The 17,163-nt window shown below is 36.5% G+C and overlaps 1 protein-coding gene and 1 pseudogene across 6 annotated transcripts; one reads left to right on the forward strand and one right to left on the reverse strand.

Annotated features, from left to right (window-relative positions):
• Positions 1-9,598: 9,598 nt before the first annotated feature.
• Positions 9,599-13,919, forward strand: LOC104607195 (transcription factor PIF3). Of its 5 annotated transcripts, none has more exons than XM_010272770.3 (9): positions 9,599-9,767; positions 10,372-10,489; positions 10,581-11,865; positions 11,968-12,072; positions 12,174-12,239; positions 12,407-12,472; positions 12,573-13,094; positions 13,284-13,406; positions 13,536-13,919. In XM_010272770.3, exons 2-8 carry the CDS (start codon positions 10,401-10,403, stop codon positions 13,365-13,367), a joined length of 2,217 nt encoding a protein of 738 aa, XP_010271072.1. In that variant the 5' UTR covers positions 9,599-9,767; positions 10,372-10,400; the 3' UTR covers positions 13,368-13,406; positions 13,536-13,919. The 5 variants fall into 5 exon arrangements, with proteins under 5 accessions (XP_010271072.1, XP_088758407.1, XP_010271070.1 ...); XM_088902281.1 differs by having other exon boundaries at positions 9,600-9,767; positions 10,181-10,489; XM_010272768.3 differs by having other exon boundaries at positions 9,600-9,767; positions 10,204-10,489.
• Positions 13,920-14,066: 147 nt separating this feature from the next.
• Positions 14,067-16,911, reverse strand: LOC104607193 (putative pentatricopeptide repeat-containing protein At3g01580 pseudogene; annotated as a pseudogene). Its single transcript, XR_016084703.1, has one exon. The product of XR_016084703.1 is annotated as a putative pentatricopeptide repeat-containing protein At3g01580 pseudogene (transcript).
• Positions 16,912-17,163: the final 252 nt, after the last annotated feature.

Raw genomic sequence — 17,163 nt, forward strand, 5'->3', positions numbered from 1 at the left:
AAATATTGTAATTGGGAGCGTTGAACCTTGAATTTATAGTGGCATGCCATGAATTTCCCTTTAGCCTTCTGGTCATATATTATTAAGACTTGGGACATAATAATAAATCTTTGTATTTACTTGTCAGTTTGCAATGGTATTAACCTGAAGACAAGGCCAAACTACTGGTATTAACTTGAACCCAGTATAAGTTCTTTCGCTTTTCATTACAATTTACAAAGAATCTGTCTGCATAAATTTTTTTAACTCAGAAAGGAACTATTGTACCCCAAAATAATGTTCAAATGAAACTTAATTTTTAACTGCTGATAACCACCTCTCTATTAATTATTTCCCTAGCTAAATGCCTAAAATTATATACATGTGGGTATATTCCAATCAACTAACCTACCCTTATATATAATTACCCAAAAAAAAAAAAAGCTACTCTGATCTTTTGACCCAAATTAACCATTATAGCTTGGGGTTGAGGGGGCTACTCTTTAAATAAACCCCCCCAGCCCCCACCTCCCTAAGTTTATATGGGGTCAGAAACTCATTCTAGAATTCTTATGGTGGCAATTAGTTTTTTTTTGCTTAGTTATGGTGGCCATTCTTATTCTGGAATTCATAAATCTAGAAGCTGCAGACTTCAAGACTTCCATTACTTTTATATTGGTATTTGGAGCAACCTTTTGCTTCCACCTTTGATCAGTTTTCGTTCATCTGTTATTGCATTGATCAGGTCTTTAAATCCTTGTGCTTTGAAACAAATAATGTGATTACGGACATGTGTTTAGCATCTGTATTTACTTAGTAGTCATTTGTTCATAATAGATGAAATGATACTTATCCTTTTTGGTATATATGATGTATGACAGTGGTGTGTTACAAAGTGAGTTCCTCAATGAACCAAGATGTAACTTTGAAGATATGAAGCAGCAATAAATCTAAGGGAGGAAATAGAGGAGCAGGAGTTGCTGCTGGAATTTCTTTTGCACCTATAGGAATGGAAACAAGAAGCTGCTGATAAGTTGCATGATACCATTTGTTATCTGTCTTCTGACATTGAAGATGTTCTGAAGCAATAAAAGATGCTTAAGAAAAAAGGAGATTTATACCTAGATCTGAATAAGGATGTTTGTAGCTGTAGGCTTTGACAAAAATCCCTTTATTTATTTTTTTTCTTTTCCTTTTGAACCTTCTAAACTAGCTGCTTCATTTTCTGTCCATTGCTCGTATGCCTTTATGGATGCTATAGAATATTTTGAACTACTATTGATATTCTAATTAATTGCTTAGATATCAACTCATGTAAATTTTAGTTACTATTCCGATCTTTATAGTTAAAATACTTGAATATAATTTTAATATTTATATGTTTTGATTTGCATGTTCAATCAATATGTTAAGTGGATTTGCATTGGAAAATGTGCTGCATTATAGAATTCGATTATTTTTTTAAGTTTTTGTACTATTTATATGTCAATTGGATATTGTTTTTGAACGTCTTTTGGATACTTTAATATATAATCTTTGAATTAATAGATTTCATTTTAAATTGATTTTTATCAAATGGTTTTTCTGTATTAAACAGGTATGAAAATGTTAAATCGATAAACAAGTTAGATACCACAAAAATGTTGCAATTAAGCAGGTATATGATTTCTTTTTTGAAAAAAATAGGTATATGCCGATGGTCATGTCCACCAACTTAGTTATCAACATGACCAAAAAAACGTTAGAATTAACCTGGTACAAATAAAAATGAAAAAAAATATATCTGAGCCAGCGGTCATGCAACCGATGGTTTAGCCACAAACAACACCTAAGGTGGTAGTCATTCAACACCTAAGCCGGCAGTTCGGACCACCACCTAAGAACACGAGGGAGTTAAACAGAAATCTAAGGTGGCAGTCAAAACCGTCGCCTGATTAATGCTAAGCCAGCGGCTCGGTGTGACTGCCGCTTTAGAACAATTTAAACCGTCTTTGAACCACCATCTAAGGCGGCAGTCTTTTGCATCTAAGCTGGCAGTCCTAATCTAGGGCGGCAGCAAATAAGGGGGCAGATGCTTGATCGCTGCCTTAGGTCTGAAGGCCTAAGCTGGCGGTCATAGAGACTGCCGGCTTTGACCGTTTTACTTGTAGTGATTGATTTATTTAATCCATTTTAGGATTCTAAATGCTTCTAGTGTAAAGTTAAATTTGTTGATTTGTAAGTGGGAAACATGTGGTGGGTTCCTCTATAATGTGACTAGCATCGAATCAACTTGTTGAGGTTTTGCTGAGGTGTTCTTGAGATAAGAATAAACAGGTAAGGTGTGGTTACAATTGGATCAACTAGCTGGTGTAAGTTTGATTTAAGATAGTGGAACAAATTCTTAAGGGGGATTCATTGAGGAGAGAACATAGGCCTGGTAGGCTGAACTTCTATAAACTGGTTGTACACTTCTATCTTTCTCTCCTTCTCTTGCATTTAATTTTTTATCTACATTTATAACATCTTATTCTCTGCAGTACTTAGTTAGAGGCAATACTATGTTCTAAGAAAATAGCTAAATAAACATGTGCACACACTTGCATTGATTATAGTTTCTAGTTTTAAGAAATTGCCTCAACCACCAAAGGAAAAAAGAAAACTCGATTCGTTTCCTCCACCCCCTCTTCGATTATTTAGCTGGGCAATAGGGCACCAATAGTAGTTTTTGAAGGGAGTTAGGATGCTAACAATAATAGAAGAGAATGATCGGTGATGTAATTATAACTAAATTAATGAAGCATTAATTACTTCTCTATTAACAAACTTTCACTTGACTAATTGACTTCCCATCAATCTAGAGAGAAAAAAAAGAAAAATTAATTAGTTCATTCCACTTGATTAATTTTCAATAATGACTCCCTAAAGAAACAATGAAGCCAACGTATCTTTCTCAAGGTTTTAAAAACTGACTTAGAAATAGAATCACTTTGACCATCAGTTTTCAGGTCAGTGGTTCAATCATTTGGGTCAAACATTTCAGTAGTTAAAATCATGTATTATCTCATCTACCCTTTGGATTGAAATATTAGGGTAAAATGGGTATAAATGTTATTAGAATAGGGCTGAGAATGAAAGTGAGAAGAGGGCTATGTCGGTTGAGAGAAGGAAAGAAAGAAGATTGAGATAAAGAAAGAGAAATGAAGAAGAAGAAGAAGAAGGGAGAAAAGAGCAGAGGTGAAGGTAACATGTAGTGGTGATGACGATGACGACTTACAGAAGAAACGGTGACAGCAACCTGCAACGGTGATGAAGGTGGTGATAGTAAATCTGATCTCTCTCTCTCTCTCATTTAAGATATCTGAGGTCTATCTACTTTCCCTCTACATTTTCTTTGATTTTTTTTTGTTTTTTTTTAATTTTAAACAAGGTATATTAAACAACAAACTATTGTTTGGGTCGAATGGTTCAGTGGTTAGACTCTTCAAGTCAAAAGTTTATTGACCAATTCAACAGTTTTGGTAAAATAACAATTCCACACTAAAATGGAACTAATATCTTGGCTGGTTTTCGAACTGAATGGTTTGACTGTCCAGATCAAGGACGATTTTAAAACCACTATCTTTCTACTTGTTTGGATGTATGTACCAAATAGACCATGGAATTGTATTGCGATATAGTAGTTCTAATATAATTGATCATGTGCATACATGAATCAATTTATTTGGAACCAAGAAAGAGAGCCTAGTATATATATTTTTTCTTGGGTTGATGGTAGGGGTGTCAATTGACCAGTTTTGGGTTGGAAATCCGAACCAAAACTAATCAAATTGGATTTGAACGGCCCATTATAGAAATTGGGTGACTAAATCCAAATAAATTCATCCAAATTCCTATTGGTTTGAGTTGGACTTAAAAAATATCTTCATAGTAGAACTAAAAACCAGAACCTTTTTGTGTTTTACTGGTACTAGTTGACATAGCATATGTGGGGGAAATTTTGCAAAAAAAGAGCTTTATGAGAACAAGAAGATTAGTAGTCTATAGTGAGGAATATTAATTTATAAAATGAACAAATTAAAAAAAAAATAAACATTTTGTGAAGAAGCTTTGATTTTAATCAATGTTTTCAAAACCAAACTAGATCGGACGATCAGACTAGAAAAATCGAGAACCAACCACCTGACCGATTCCGTTTTACCCCAAAACTGCTATTTGGCCAAAAACCGTTGATTTGGTCAACGAACCACTAACCTGGGTAGTCGAACCGTTCAGCTCGAGCATGGTTTTTTTCCATTTTTAGGTTTTTTAAAAAATTATTTATTTTTTTTGTCAAAGCGGGCTATCTAGACGACCAGGCCGTTTGACCCGGAACCAGACCCTAGAATGGTTCCTTATCCGGTCTGGTTTTAAAAACCTTGATTTTAATGTTCCAAATTTTCTTTATTTTAATATATTCTTATAATTTTAATTTGAACTTCTACTAACATGGTTGTTGGATTATATAAAAAATTTTGATATTTCATTCAATTTGAATTGGGTTGAATCCAATCCAGTCCATTTACATTTTAATGATTGGATTTGGACTGGATTGGGTCTCGTCCATTTGTAAATGAATTCACATTGCACTCGATCTCCAGTCCAATTAACACCCCTAGTAGATGGTTGGTGAAAATTTTGGCAACGTGCAGAACTGATCAAACTATATATATACCAGGGACCATGCATAGTCGACTATATAATATGATTTAGATATGACCTCCTACATGTATGGAACATGCCTAATTGAGCAAATGGCCTTCATGGAGATGAGATGGCGCAAGGTTCCTACTTAGAGGTGTAAATCAGGTCGTGCCTAGCACGAAATTGGACCAGCTCGACATGACAGCCCGTGGTCGTGCCGTGATGGGCCGGGGGTTCATAGTCCACCGGCTAGCACGGCATGACACCACTATTTGTGTCGTGCCATGCTCGGCTCATCCGAAAACTAGCCGTTGCCCCCCCCCCCCCCCCAGCGGCTAGTTTCAGCTTTTTGGGGATTTTTTACATAAATACCCCCTAACGGTTATAAATAGCTATATATGGGGTATTTATGTATTTTTCTTATGGAGGGGAGAAAAAATGACACAAATGCCCCTCCCTAATAGCTATATAACAACTAGTTGGGGGGATTTTTGGGTAAAGTTATAAATAATTTTACAATGACCAAAATACCCCTCTCAACAACTAAAAAACAACTAGTTTTTAGGGTATTTTGGACAATTGAATGATGCTCAATTCCTATAAATAGCCCTATCCTCCACCATTCTCATCACACCAATTCAACAATTGTCTTAATCTCTTCTCTCTGTCTTTGTCTCTCTCATTCATTCTCTACAATCTGAGTAACTCTGATTGGCTGATTGTCTGATCAAGTCTCAACTTTATTGAAGTTTCAACAAAAAGAAGGCTTGTTCAACTAGTTCAAGTATCTCAAGTTAGCAATTTGGGAGGCTTGGACGTTGAAAGGCTTTAACCGTTGAAATCAAGTTGGGATTTTGAACTGGCAATTCGGGCAAGTCCAACTAAATTAATTTTATCCTTTTAAAATTTAAAAAGAAATGGTCGGCTCTTCCCAAAACCAATTCTTCAACATGTTCACTGTTAACGATATTCAATCACATCATGATAGTGTTAGCACTGATGCTATTGATATTGATGGAAGTGGAACTTTCACCCCTGGTACTAATACTAGGGGAAAGAAAAAGAGGGCCTCTAAGTTGAGTAGCCCGGTTTGAAAAATATTTAAAGTAAAGGATATTGAGGGGAAGGGAAAAAGAGTATTTTGCCAAAAATGTAGAAAAGACTTTAGCTATTGTAGCAAGGGTGGTACTAGCCATTTGAGCAGACATTTGCTCACACATGAGAAGGAAGAAAAAGAAGAAGAAGAAGAAGAAAGGAGAAAAACAACAAAAACACAAAGTGGGAGGAGGAGTTTTGGTATATTTAAATATTCACAAGAAAAAATGAGACAAGAATTAGCAAAATACATTGTACATGCAGAACAACCATTTTTGTTAGTTGAACATACTAAACTTGAAAAATGATTGTGTAATTCTATAAATCCATAATATAAAAATGTTTCTAGGAATACTATTAGATTGGATGCTTTAAATTTTTTTATTCATATAAATAAAATTTAATTTATTTGTTATCAAATCTTAATTCTAAAGTTGCAATTAATTCTGATGTTTGGATATCTAAATTTAACATAAGTTATATTTGTGTTACTAGCCATTTTATTTATGAAAATTGGCTTTTAAATAAAAGAATTTTAAGTTTTACTAGGCTTGAATGGCCACATACTGGCCCAGCTATTGCTGCAAGCATTTTAAATACTTTACATGCTTATGGATTTTCTATTAGTTTTGATAATGCCAACAATAATGATTCTGCAATAAATATTTTAAAATCTCAATTAAAACCATGTTTAAATGATAAAGTATTTCATATCAGATGTGCATGTCATATCTTAAATTTATGTATTCAAGATGCCTTGAATATTATTTCTACTCATATTTCTAAAATTAGAAATTATATTATATATATTAAAAGTTTAGGGGCAAGAAAACAAGAATTTAAATATTTATGTCAAAATTAAGGTTTAAAATATAAACATTTTATATTAGATGTAAAATATAGATGGAATTCTACCTATGCTATGTTAAAAAGTTGTATTTCTCATAAATAAATTCTTACGGATTTTTATAATGCAAAAATGCCTAATGATATTATATTTGAGGAAGACTGGGAAATGACAGTTTGTATAAGAGATTTTTTAAAACATTTTTATGATGCAACTAATGAATTATCAGGTATTTATTATCCAACTAGTTGTAATTTACCTTATCAATTAATGGTGATTAGTGATTGTTTTGCAAAATATAAAAATAATCCACAATTTAAATGTATTGTTGAAATAATGGAAAATAAATTTAAAAAATATTGGGAGAAAATTTCTCCCCTTTATTGTTTAGCTACAATATTAGACCATAGGATTAGGAAAGATGGTTTATATGTTTTAGTTGAAACATATTGTGAAAATATGAATATTGAAATTGAAAATAAAAAAGAAGAAATTAATAATTTGTTATTTGAAATATACAGTTTATATGAATTTGAAGCAGTAGGAAATATTCCTACAACTTTAATAGCATCTTCTACTTCTGAACTTGAGCCCAGTAGTAGAAGAGAAAAACTTTTTTATTTAATAACTAGAAGGCAAAAATCTACTACTTCTACAACAAATTCATTTACTGAACTTAATTTTTATTTACAAACAAAATTTTCTAGTTTAGGTGAGGGAACAAATAATTTTGATATTTTAGCCTAGTGGAGTGAACATTCAAAAAATTATCCAATTCTCGCCGCCATGGCATGTGATCTACTAACCCCTCTTATGTCTTCAATTCTATCGGAGTCTTATTTAAGTGTAGGTAGTAGGGTGTTGGACGATAAGAGAAGGTGCATGAACGATGAAAGTATAGAAATGTGCATCTGCTTTAAGGATTGGCTAGATGCAAAAGATATATTACAAGACAAAAGAGGCCATGATACTACACCGGATATTTCACTTGAAGCAAATGATGAAAGTCATGATTCATGAAGTTTACTAGTTGTATAGAATTTTTTATTTTTTCAAATTATCGTAAAATTTTTCTAATTTTATTTAATTTATTTGCTATTTTTTAACAATGTAATTTTGTATTTTCAATTTGTAACTATATTGTATTTTTTTATATTTTATTAATTTATTCCATTTTCATATTTCATTCATCCAAGGTTCCAATGATCTAATCATTGTATTTGTAATTTCTATCATTCAAATTTAAATGAAATAAAATTCCTATTTTTCTTCCAATTTGTTATTACATCATTCTTATTTGGTTAAGTTTTTTTTTCATTTGTGTTAGATAACTTAGATTTCTAATTTCTCATTTCTTAATTTTTCAAATAGTTTCCAAAATTCAAAAGAAAGATAAATATTTTAGTTTTATAATTTTACTTAGAAAAAAATCAAAATTTTCAAAAAAAAAAACAAAATAATAAAAAAAATAAGTGTAATCCGATTCGGCCCAAGCCCAAATAAATAACCTTTCTTTGTCTTTTATAAAACCTATGTGGTCTAATCAATAGACATGGATGCACATGGTCACCACATCTTTTAACATGTCATGACGCAGCATTGCAATATTCATAGGGGCCCATGATGTCACAGATGTTGGACATAAAGCCCGCAGACAAACAAACACGCACGTGGACCACACTCAATCACGTGAATTACACGCGCATGTTCTGATTGTTCTGGCTGTTTGAGGCCCTCCGCCCTCAACAAAAATTACATCCCCATCAACAAAGTCACAGGATGTAGAAAGGATGCCCTGAGCCTAAGGTGGATCTACCTGAACCTGAAAGCTATTAAACCCCGTCATTTATTTTATTTGGATTTAGATTTGGATTTGAATATGAATGAATTAGGGAGAATGACTGTTCAGCACATTCCAGAATTCTTAGTCTCACTATACAGGCACGTATAGGTTAGATAAATTTTGATCATAGATCGATGCCAAAACTATTAATAGATTATAGGAGGATGTAATTTTATAATTTTGACGTGGAGTGTAATGTACTTCACCAAATAATTATATATAGATGGATGGATGGATGATGGGAGAGACGAGGAATAGAAGATGGCCAGTCGCTGGATAGAAATTAATTAACTTAAAGTGCCCAATTCCCATTTATGTCTTTAACCAAATGGAAGTCATGGGATTGGGGTCAAAATTTTCACTTGTCAATGTTCTAACTTCTGATCGCGGACCACTCCTTGCGCTCCATTCCATGGTCCATACTCGGTCCACATCTCAGATTAGAAAGATCCCCTTCACCTGCTTTTCCATGGAAACCTTTCGTCACTTTCACAAAAGACAGACATCCACCCTGAAAACCTTCTTGACCCAAATCTCACCTATATTCAACCAAATCTTTTATTACTTTGCCTTACCTTCTTCCTTACCACTACAAAAGAAGCAAATTTACCACTTACATATACAGAGAGCTTTTAAATTTCTCTCCAAACAATCAGGTCTAGCTATTGAGCACAAGTCAACCATTTTATTAATACCTTAACCCCTAATTTTCAAAATACAGATTATATTAAAAGGAATAGCTTACAAAAAAAAACATATTGTATATTAATCCAATTTCATGATTAATTTACATTGAAAAGCATAAGTTCAAGTAATATTTTAACCATTAAACAAGAACATATAATACTACTTTGTGGGATCCATTGACACCAACCCTTGAGTCCATGGTCCAATCATTTCTAGAGCGAAATAAATACGTTGACTATAGCAGATAACCTCTTACGAACCATGGTTACATAATTTGGGTTAAGTAAGTACTTGTGAGGCCTTTCGCCATCTTCAATGATCAGTTTGGATTCAACTTTCAAGGTCCAGTTCACTTCTTCGACCTCCAAAACAGATACATATCGTAATTCACAAATTTTTAAAGGGGGCCTTGTGAGAATTATTCAACTTTATCGTGTTTGGTTAGCGTATTCGGGTTAGTTCAAGGACTAATTTGTTGTTTTCATACGTGAAACTATATGTTATTGCTTGGATTCGTGTATGGAAACTTTCATTCTATTCCTAAAGTTCGATCTTTGGTGGGTTTTTTTGGAGTTGTCGTTAATGGGTATGCGTGATTTCCACAATACTTGAATTCTTCCCTCGTAGGAATTGAGATTGGACATGGTCTCCGAGGTGGGTTTGCTTTGATTGGTTTAAATTTTGAGTGAGATGCAGTGGAACTTGAGAATTTATTGATTTATTTGGAGGATTATAAGTGGGTCTTTTCTGGTTGGTCTTTTTAACGAATGAAATGCGAAAAAACTAGGATTTTTTTTGGTTTTCTTTTTAGATCTCGACGTGCTCGGATGTAAAGGTTGTTTGGGATCTCACAGAGCCGTTAAAGGAGTTTGACCGAGATTTTCTTTATTTTATTTTACCGATCGAATTGTAAGAATTCCACCAAAACAAAGATTGAATTGTAAGAAAAGAGATAGAAGATTTTATTTTCTGTATTTTGTTATGTAAATCCCACTTGCAAAATCTTATCTTTCCTTTTTTTTCTGTTTTTAATGTCAAATGTGGTTGAGTGGTGTTAATTTTAATAGGGTTTCTACTTTCTATTTGGTAGAGAAGACCCAAAATAGGCGGAAGAAGGGTTGCTTTATCGAGGTTGTTTGAAGTTTCAAATGTGGTGTTGGTTTGGGATGGATGAGTGTGGCTTGGGATAGTTAGTTTTAGAATTAATGGTACGGAAGAGCACCCCGGAGGGCTTATAGTTCTTAATTTGTGTCCTCAGTTAGAAACGGTGACTGAGTCTGATTCATCATGCCTTACTCTGAATTTCTTCATATGGCAAAAGAGAAGTTTGAATCCAATCCCTCAAAGATGACTTGTTCGGCTGATGTACCTTTTGTGTGAGTTCATACTCTTCAATTTTACGGATTTTTAAGTTTGTAGCTTAATCTCCCGCTTCAAGTCATGACGTTTTAAATTCCTTTTATGCAGTCCTGATAATGAATTTGTTGAGCTGGTTTGGGAGAATGGACAGATTCTGATGCAAGGTCAGTCTGGTAGAAGTCGAAAGAGTCCCTCGTGTACCAATCATTCATCTCATATTTCCAAGGTTCATGAGAAAGATGGAAGAGATGCTGTTACTCCCAAGATTGGAAGGTTGGGGACTATTGAATCTGTCTTGAATGATTTTAGTACGGCAGGACCTTCAGGTCATATGGGATTGGCTCAAGACGAAGAGATTAGCCCTTGGCTGAATTATTCGCTTGATGATTCTCTGCAACATGATTATTGTTCGGAGTTGTTTTCTGAGTTAGCTGGAGTTAATGTGAATGTGCTCTCTGCACAGAGTAATAGCTTGCCGATTGATAAAAACCATGGTTGTGTTCAGATGGGTAAGGATTCCCAAATTGTTTCTGCACATGTTGGTAAGAATTCAGAACACGGGAATGTATCGAAAGGTGTTGGGGGAGGTCCCGAGGTTAGTAGAACTAGTAGCAGTCTGTTATGTTCATCGTCGTTGCAACAGGGCCAGACTTCACTTCCAACTACTAGACCAAGAGTTTCAGATTTCATTAACACTAACACCAACAATGTTATGGACAAAGCATCTGCATCATGTGGGAATTCGAGTCACTCCCCAATTTCAACTGGTGGACTTCCTAACACGAAGATTCAGAAGCAAGATCAGGGACCCCCAAAACCACCACTGCAGCCTGGCAACTTCACAGGATTAATGAACTTCTCCCATTTCTCACGACCTGCAGCTGTTGTTAAGGCTAACCTCCAAAGTCTCGGTGCTGTAGCCAGTCCCGGTTTGTCTAGCATAGATAAGTTGAGAAGTAATGGTAAAGTACCCGCAGCTGGGAGTGGCAACCCTCTTGAGTCCATTATGATTGAATCTACAAGTGCTTCAAGAAGTTCCACAGGTTTCCACAACCAATTGGCTTCTATGCCAGTCAAAGTGGATACAAAGCCATCTGTGCCTAAGCCTCCCAAGGAACTGCTTTCTGCTGAACAGTCTGAAGTTGTTTGCCGAGAAGATGGTCTTAGGAAAAATATATCCCCCGATCAATTTGTTGGCCAAACCTCAAGTTTTGCAGCAAGTAATGCAGTGGAAAGACCAGATACTGAAAAAACTATGGAGCCAATGGTTGCATCTTCTTCCGTTTGTTCAGTCAACAGTGCTGGGGGAGCTTCTAATGATCTCAAACAAGCGTTGAAGAGGAAATCTAGGGATGCTGAGGATTCTGAATGCCAGAGTGAAGTAAGTGAAAATGTAAAAGGAAACATCTCTTCTCTTCCATGTTTTTTTAAGATTTATTTTCCTTGCCTTTTCTTGTTGGGTTTCTTTTCTCTTTTAAATTAAGATTTGATGCAGGATGTGGAAGAAGAATCTGTGGACGCAAGAAAGCCAGCTCCCCCTCGAGTAGGTACGGGCTCCAAGAGGAGCCGTGCTGCAGAAGTACACAATCTATCGGAAAGGGTGAGTAGGACAGAGAAAGAGAAAATGGAGATCAATTTGATTTCAATCTTTTCTGGTCCTTGAAATCTAAATCCAACTTAGTGATTTTTTTAAATTAACAGCGGCGAAGGGATAGGATCAATGAGAAGATGCGGGCTTTACAAGAACTTATACCAAATTGCAATAAGGTCAGTTTTCTTTATTCCCAATTCTTAGCGTCACTTCTATGATTGAATCCTCTGTGTCAACGTAGGCATTTGCAGCCCCCTAAATGCTTGATAAGTTGGCTTGTCCTTGTATTTTATCTTTCTTTCTTTCCTTTTGGTTCCTTCTGAATTGTGTCTTGTGGCATTAGGTGGATAAAGCTTCGATGCTTGATGAGGCCATTGAATATCTGAAGACGCTTCAGCTTCAAGTACAGGTGAATTTACCTTTGTCTTGATTTTCAACTTATGGGTTATCAAAATAATTATATAAGCTTAATTATCTCAGGACCTAAAACCATTTAATTTTTTATGTAGATTATGTCAATGGGAAGTGGACTGTATATGCCCCCAGTGATGTTACCGCCTGGAATGCAACACGTACATGCACCACATATGGCACATTTCTCACCCATGGGCGTTGGAATGGGTATGGGAATGAGCATGGGTTTGGGTTTTGGGATGGGAATGGTTGACATGAGCGGTGGTTCTTCTGGTTGCCCGTTGATTCAGGTGCCTCCCATGCATGGAACTCAGTTTCCTACCACTCCTATTTCAGGGCCTGCCAGTTTGCCTGGAATGGCAGGATCTGGCCTTCAGATGTTTGGGCTCCCTGGTCAAGGACTCCCGATGTCAATGCCTCGTGCACCCTTCATTCCGTTGTCAGGAGGTTCTTCTACAATACCAGTTTTGGCACCTGATGTCTCTGGTGTTGTGACCCCAATCAAAGAGTCTTCTCCAGCTTCCCCATCAAGTTCAAAAGATCCGGAACCAACCATAAGCTTGCAGGTGATGCAGAAGAATAGTGCTGATTGTTCAGAAGACAAGATGTCTAACCAGGTTTGGTACCCCTTTGCCATTTTCTTTTCATAATGGAGACGGATTTTCTTTTTGTTTATTTGGTTAAACGGAGCCATTCATTTGTCTTTGTCATGCCTCTTAAGGAATATTGACAATACTAATCAAAATTAAGCAATTTCATTTTCTTTCTTTGAAATTCACAAATCACTCTTGTACTGTTGGTTCCAGGCAACAAAAGAAAGTAGTAAACAATCTGCGCCGATGCAAAGAAATGATCAAACTAGGCATGCTAATAGCAATGAAAATAGCTGACTCAAGCAAGGGAAATGGAGTTATCTAGTACAGAAACTAGTAAGTGTATATTAGCAACACTTCCCTGCTTAATTTTCAATCGACCAAATAAAAAATGACCTCAATTATTATTTTTTCCTGCATATGGTGAAGTTTCAACATTGATTGAGGAAAATTTAAATTATGCAGGTCTGTAATGTGCTAAACCTTGTAACTGGAGAAGCATTAGGTAGCAACACATTGATAGAGGAATTGCTCCTTATTCAAATTTATTCGGTTCAATCCTGAGCTGAATTTATTCAGTCATCAGAGATGGTTCCACAGGGACATGGCTTGTGGTAGAACCCCTAATAAATTGTCTACTTCCTAACATCAAGGCAGTCGTCTACTAACTGCAATTTTTGAGTTGAAGAGACTGGATAGTGGCATGTGCATTTGTGCATGTGTGTCAAAGCAAATTCCCGAAAGATGGAACTTCTAAAAGACTGTATCTGAAGGAGTAATCCACACCGTTGTAAACATATACTTCTATTAATGAAAAGATTTTGATAGCTGGGTCTTTCCTCCCCATAATCACCTTTACTCTGTAATATGGACAATCTGCAGTTTGAGGGTTATGACCAAACAACCCTGCTCTTTGCTTTTAATAGGAAAGGCATGAAGACAGGAGCCATTGCGTATATTATGCATAATCATTAATCATGCCCTGAACATGAGTTGCTCAACATGAAAGGTCAGAGTAGATTGTTGGGGGATCACAAAAGGAATTACCAAGAGAAGAAGTTGGGTTTTGCAGAAATTTGACGGGCTTTGTGCAGCGTTGGCTTGGGCTTGATGTGTCGAAACCCAATGAAAAATATTTATTACTTTTGTTTTGGTTTAGATGTTTGTAGATCTAAGAGTAAAGATGATAGTAGTGTTAAGCTTTTCTTACAAAATTTGTTAATCTGCAAACATGGGGGCTTCTCCGCTGGTTACCAGTCAAAATGATTCAAGTTCTATCTCCTCATCTTTTGATTAGATGAAAAATTCGCTGTACAGTTGCACAAACAAAATGTCAACCAAAAGGGATGCACATAAATATTTGAGGTGCCAAAGTATTTTGAATTGTTTTGTCAAGGAATTCTTCCATCGACCAGTACAAGTCCATCATCATCTGGAACATACCCTTCATCCCTCATCACCAAGAACAAACTCTCCAAAGTTTCTTGGATCTTTGTAAATTCCGGATGCATCCAATTTCTAGCACAAAACATGTGAGCACTATAACCAACATGAATCCAACTATTTCCCGGTTTCTTTGTTAAGCCCTTCTCTTTAATCATTGCTCTGATCCTTGATGCATCTGCCCATCTTCCACTCGAAGCATATATATTAGATAAAAGAATATAGTAGCCTGGATCTTCTGGGTTCTTTTCGAAAGTTATCCTAGCTACAATCTCAGCAAGGTCAAGCCTATTATAAACTCTACAAGCTCCAAGTAGGCTTCCCAAAACACTGATATCAGGTTCAACCGGCATCCTCCTAATAAATTCCCATGCTTCATCAAGGTAACCCGATCTACCTAGAAGGTCGACCATACATGAGTGGTGTTCCATGTCTGGCAGAATACCATACTCATTAATCATGGAATTATAAAAGAACCAGCCCCACTCGAGCAAACCTGCATGACTACAGGCCGATAAGAGTGCTATAAAAGTGAGTTTATCAGGTCCAATCCTTTCTTCCTTCATTTTATCGAAGAAAGAAAAAGCCCTCTCTCCATAGCCATGAATCCCATGTGCAGCAATGATTGTGTTATATGTTACAACATCTTTCTCTACCATCTGATCGAAGACTTTCACTCCAAGTTCCAGATATCCACATTTGCAGTACATATTTATTAGTGAATTTCCAACACAAACCACAGATCCAAGACAGTTTCTGATCGCACAACCATGAATTTCCTTTCCCTGTCTGATTGTCCCCATTTCGGTGCACAGTGGAATGATGCTTACCAAGGTTATTGAATTTGGTCTATGTTTAGATTGTTGAATTCTTCGCAAGATGCCAAAAGCTGAATCGACATCCCCATTTAAAGCATGCCCTACAATCATTGAATTCCATATAGTGATGTCCGTACCTGACATGATCTGAAACAGGGACTCTGCGTCTCTCATCGACCCACAGTTGGCATACATATCAATCAATGCGCTTCCTACAAAAACATCAGATTCGAACCCATGTCTGAGAAGATAATTGTGCATCTCCTTTCCCTGTTTCAACATTTTCAGAGTAGCAAATGCAGGGAGAACACTGGCTACTGTGACTGCATTGGTACCTACACCCAATGCGTTCATCTTAACATACAGTTGCAAACACTCGTAGTATTCACAATTTTGGGAATGGCCAGCAATCAAGGTACTCCAAGAGACCACATCCTTGAATACCATCCTATAGAATACACGGCGGGCTACATGGGTGTCCCCACATTTACAGTACATATCTATCATAGCATTTGAAACAAACAAATCATTCTCGAATCCGCTCCTTATGGCACAGCTCTGCAAGCCCATTCCTAGAAGCTCAAATCCCAATTTACCACAGGCTGGAAGGATAGTTGCTACAATCACTGAATCAGGCCTCAATCCTTCTGATCTCATCCTCCTAAATAAGCACAAAGCTTCAAACCACTCCCCATTCTGTACCGCACCACAAATCATCGCACTCCATGATACTAAATCCTTACTAGGCATTTCATCAAATATGAATCGTGCTTCGTTTAAGCTCCCACACTTGGCAAACATATCAATCATGGCACATTGCACAAAAATGTTGGTTTCCTTTCTGTGATGAGACTCATGGAATTTGATCAAACTTCTGATCCTTCTACCTTCTTCAAGATCAGATAGACTAGAACAAGCCTTGAGAACAAGTGGATATGTGAAATTATCAGGTAGTAAGCCTTCTCTCAGCATCAAGTGATAAAAGTCCAGTGCTTCTGAGAACTGACCCGCTTCAACAAACCCCCTGAGAATAGAATTCCAAGCAAAATTATTCTTTTGGGGAAGTTGACCAAAAACAAGTAAAGCTTCATGCAGATTTCCAAATCCGACATAAATTTTCACAAGCTGTGGGCCAAACAACATGTCAGAGCTACTTGGGTGGAAGAAACCATTAACAACCAAGACACTGTGTATCTCCTTGACTTCAGATAAGGTGGTAGGTGACCTCAAATGAGTAAATAGGTTGTTGAAGAAGTGGCCTGGTTTTGAGGAGATATGAGAAGGCTTGGTTTGATAATTGGTTGGGTTCAGAGAAGGCAGAACAGAATGTTGAAGATAATGATTAGAATAGATGGTTTGGGTACTTTGATATGCAAATTCGTGAGGCAGGTTAGCAAGTGAAGGTGAAGAAGAGGTCTTGAGTAATGATAGAGGAATATGTGGTGCTCTGGGTTTATGGTGCATATTCCAGAGGGGTTAATTAGACAGAGGGGTTAATTAGGATTTAGGACTTGAGAGTTGAAAGGGAAGGGAAGGGCCAAAATTTTGAGGTAGAGGGAATTGCTTGCTTGCCGTTGCCGATAAAACCTTACCAAATTTTTTCCTTGCTTGTTGCTGATTTCAAATCTGCGCCCCACTTAATGGAAGCCCGCCACCTGTCTTTTCGCACGAATTCCCCCTCAAAGCATGCGAAGCTAATGGGACGGCCGTTCACTCCGAAAGCGCCTAAAACACCAATCTCCATGTTCCCGCTTGGGCTGTTCATAAGAAGGCCCAACCCGACTAACCCGGACCGACCCAACCCGAGTTTGTCGGGTTTTCATAAGCACCGG

The sequence above is a fragment of the Nelumbo nucifera genome, chromosome 3 (assembly GCF_055504915.1).
Source record: "Nelumbo nucifera cultivar China Antique chromosome 3, China Antique-T2T, whole genome shotgun sequence".
Taxonomy (NCBI): domain Eukaryota; kingdom Viridiplantae; phylum Streptophyta; class Magnoliopsida; order Proteales; family Nelumbonaceae; genus Nelumbo; species Nelumbo nucifera.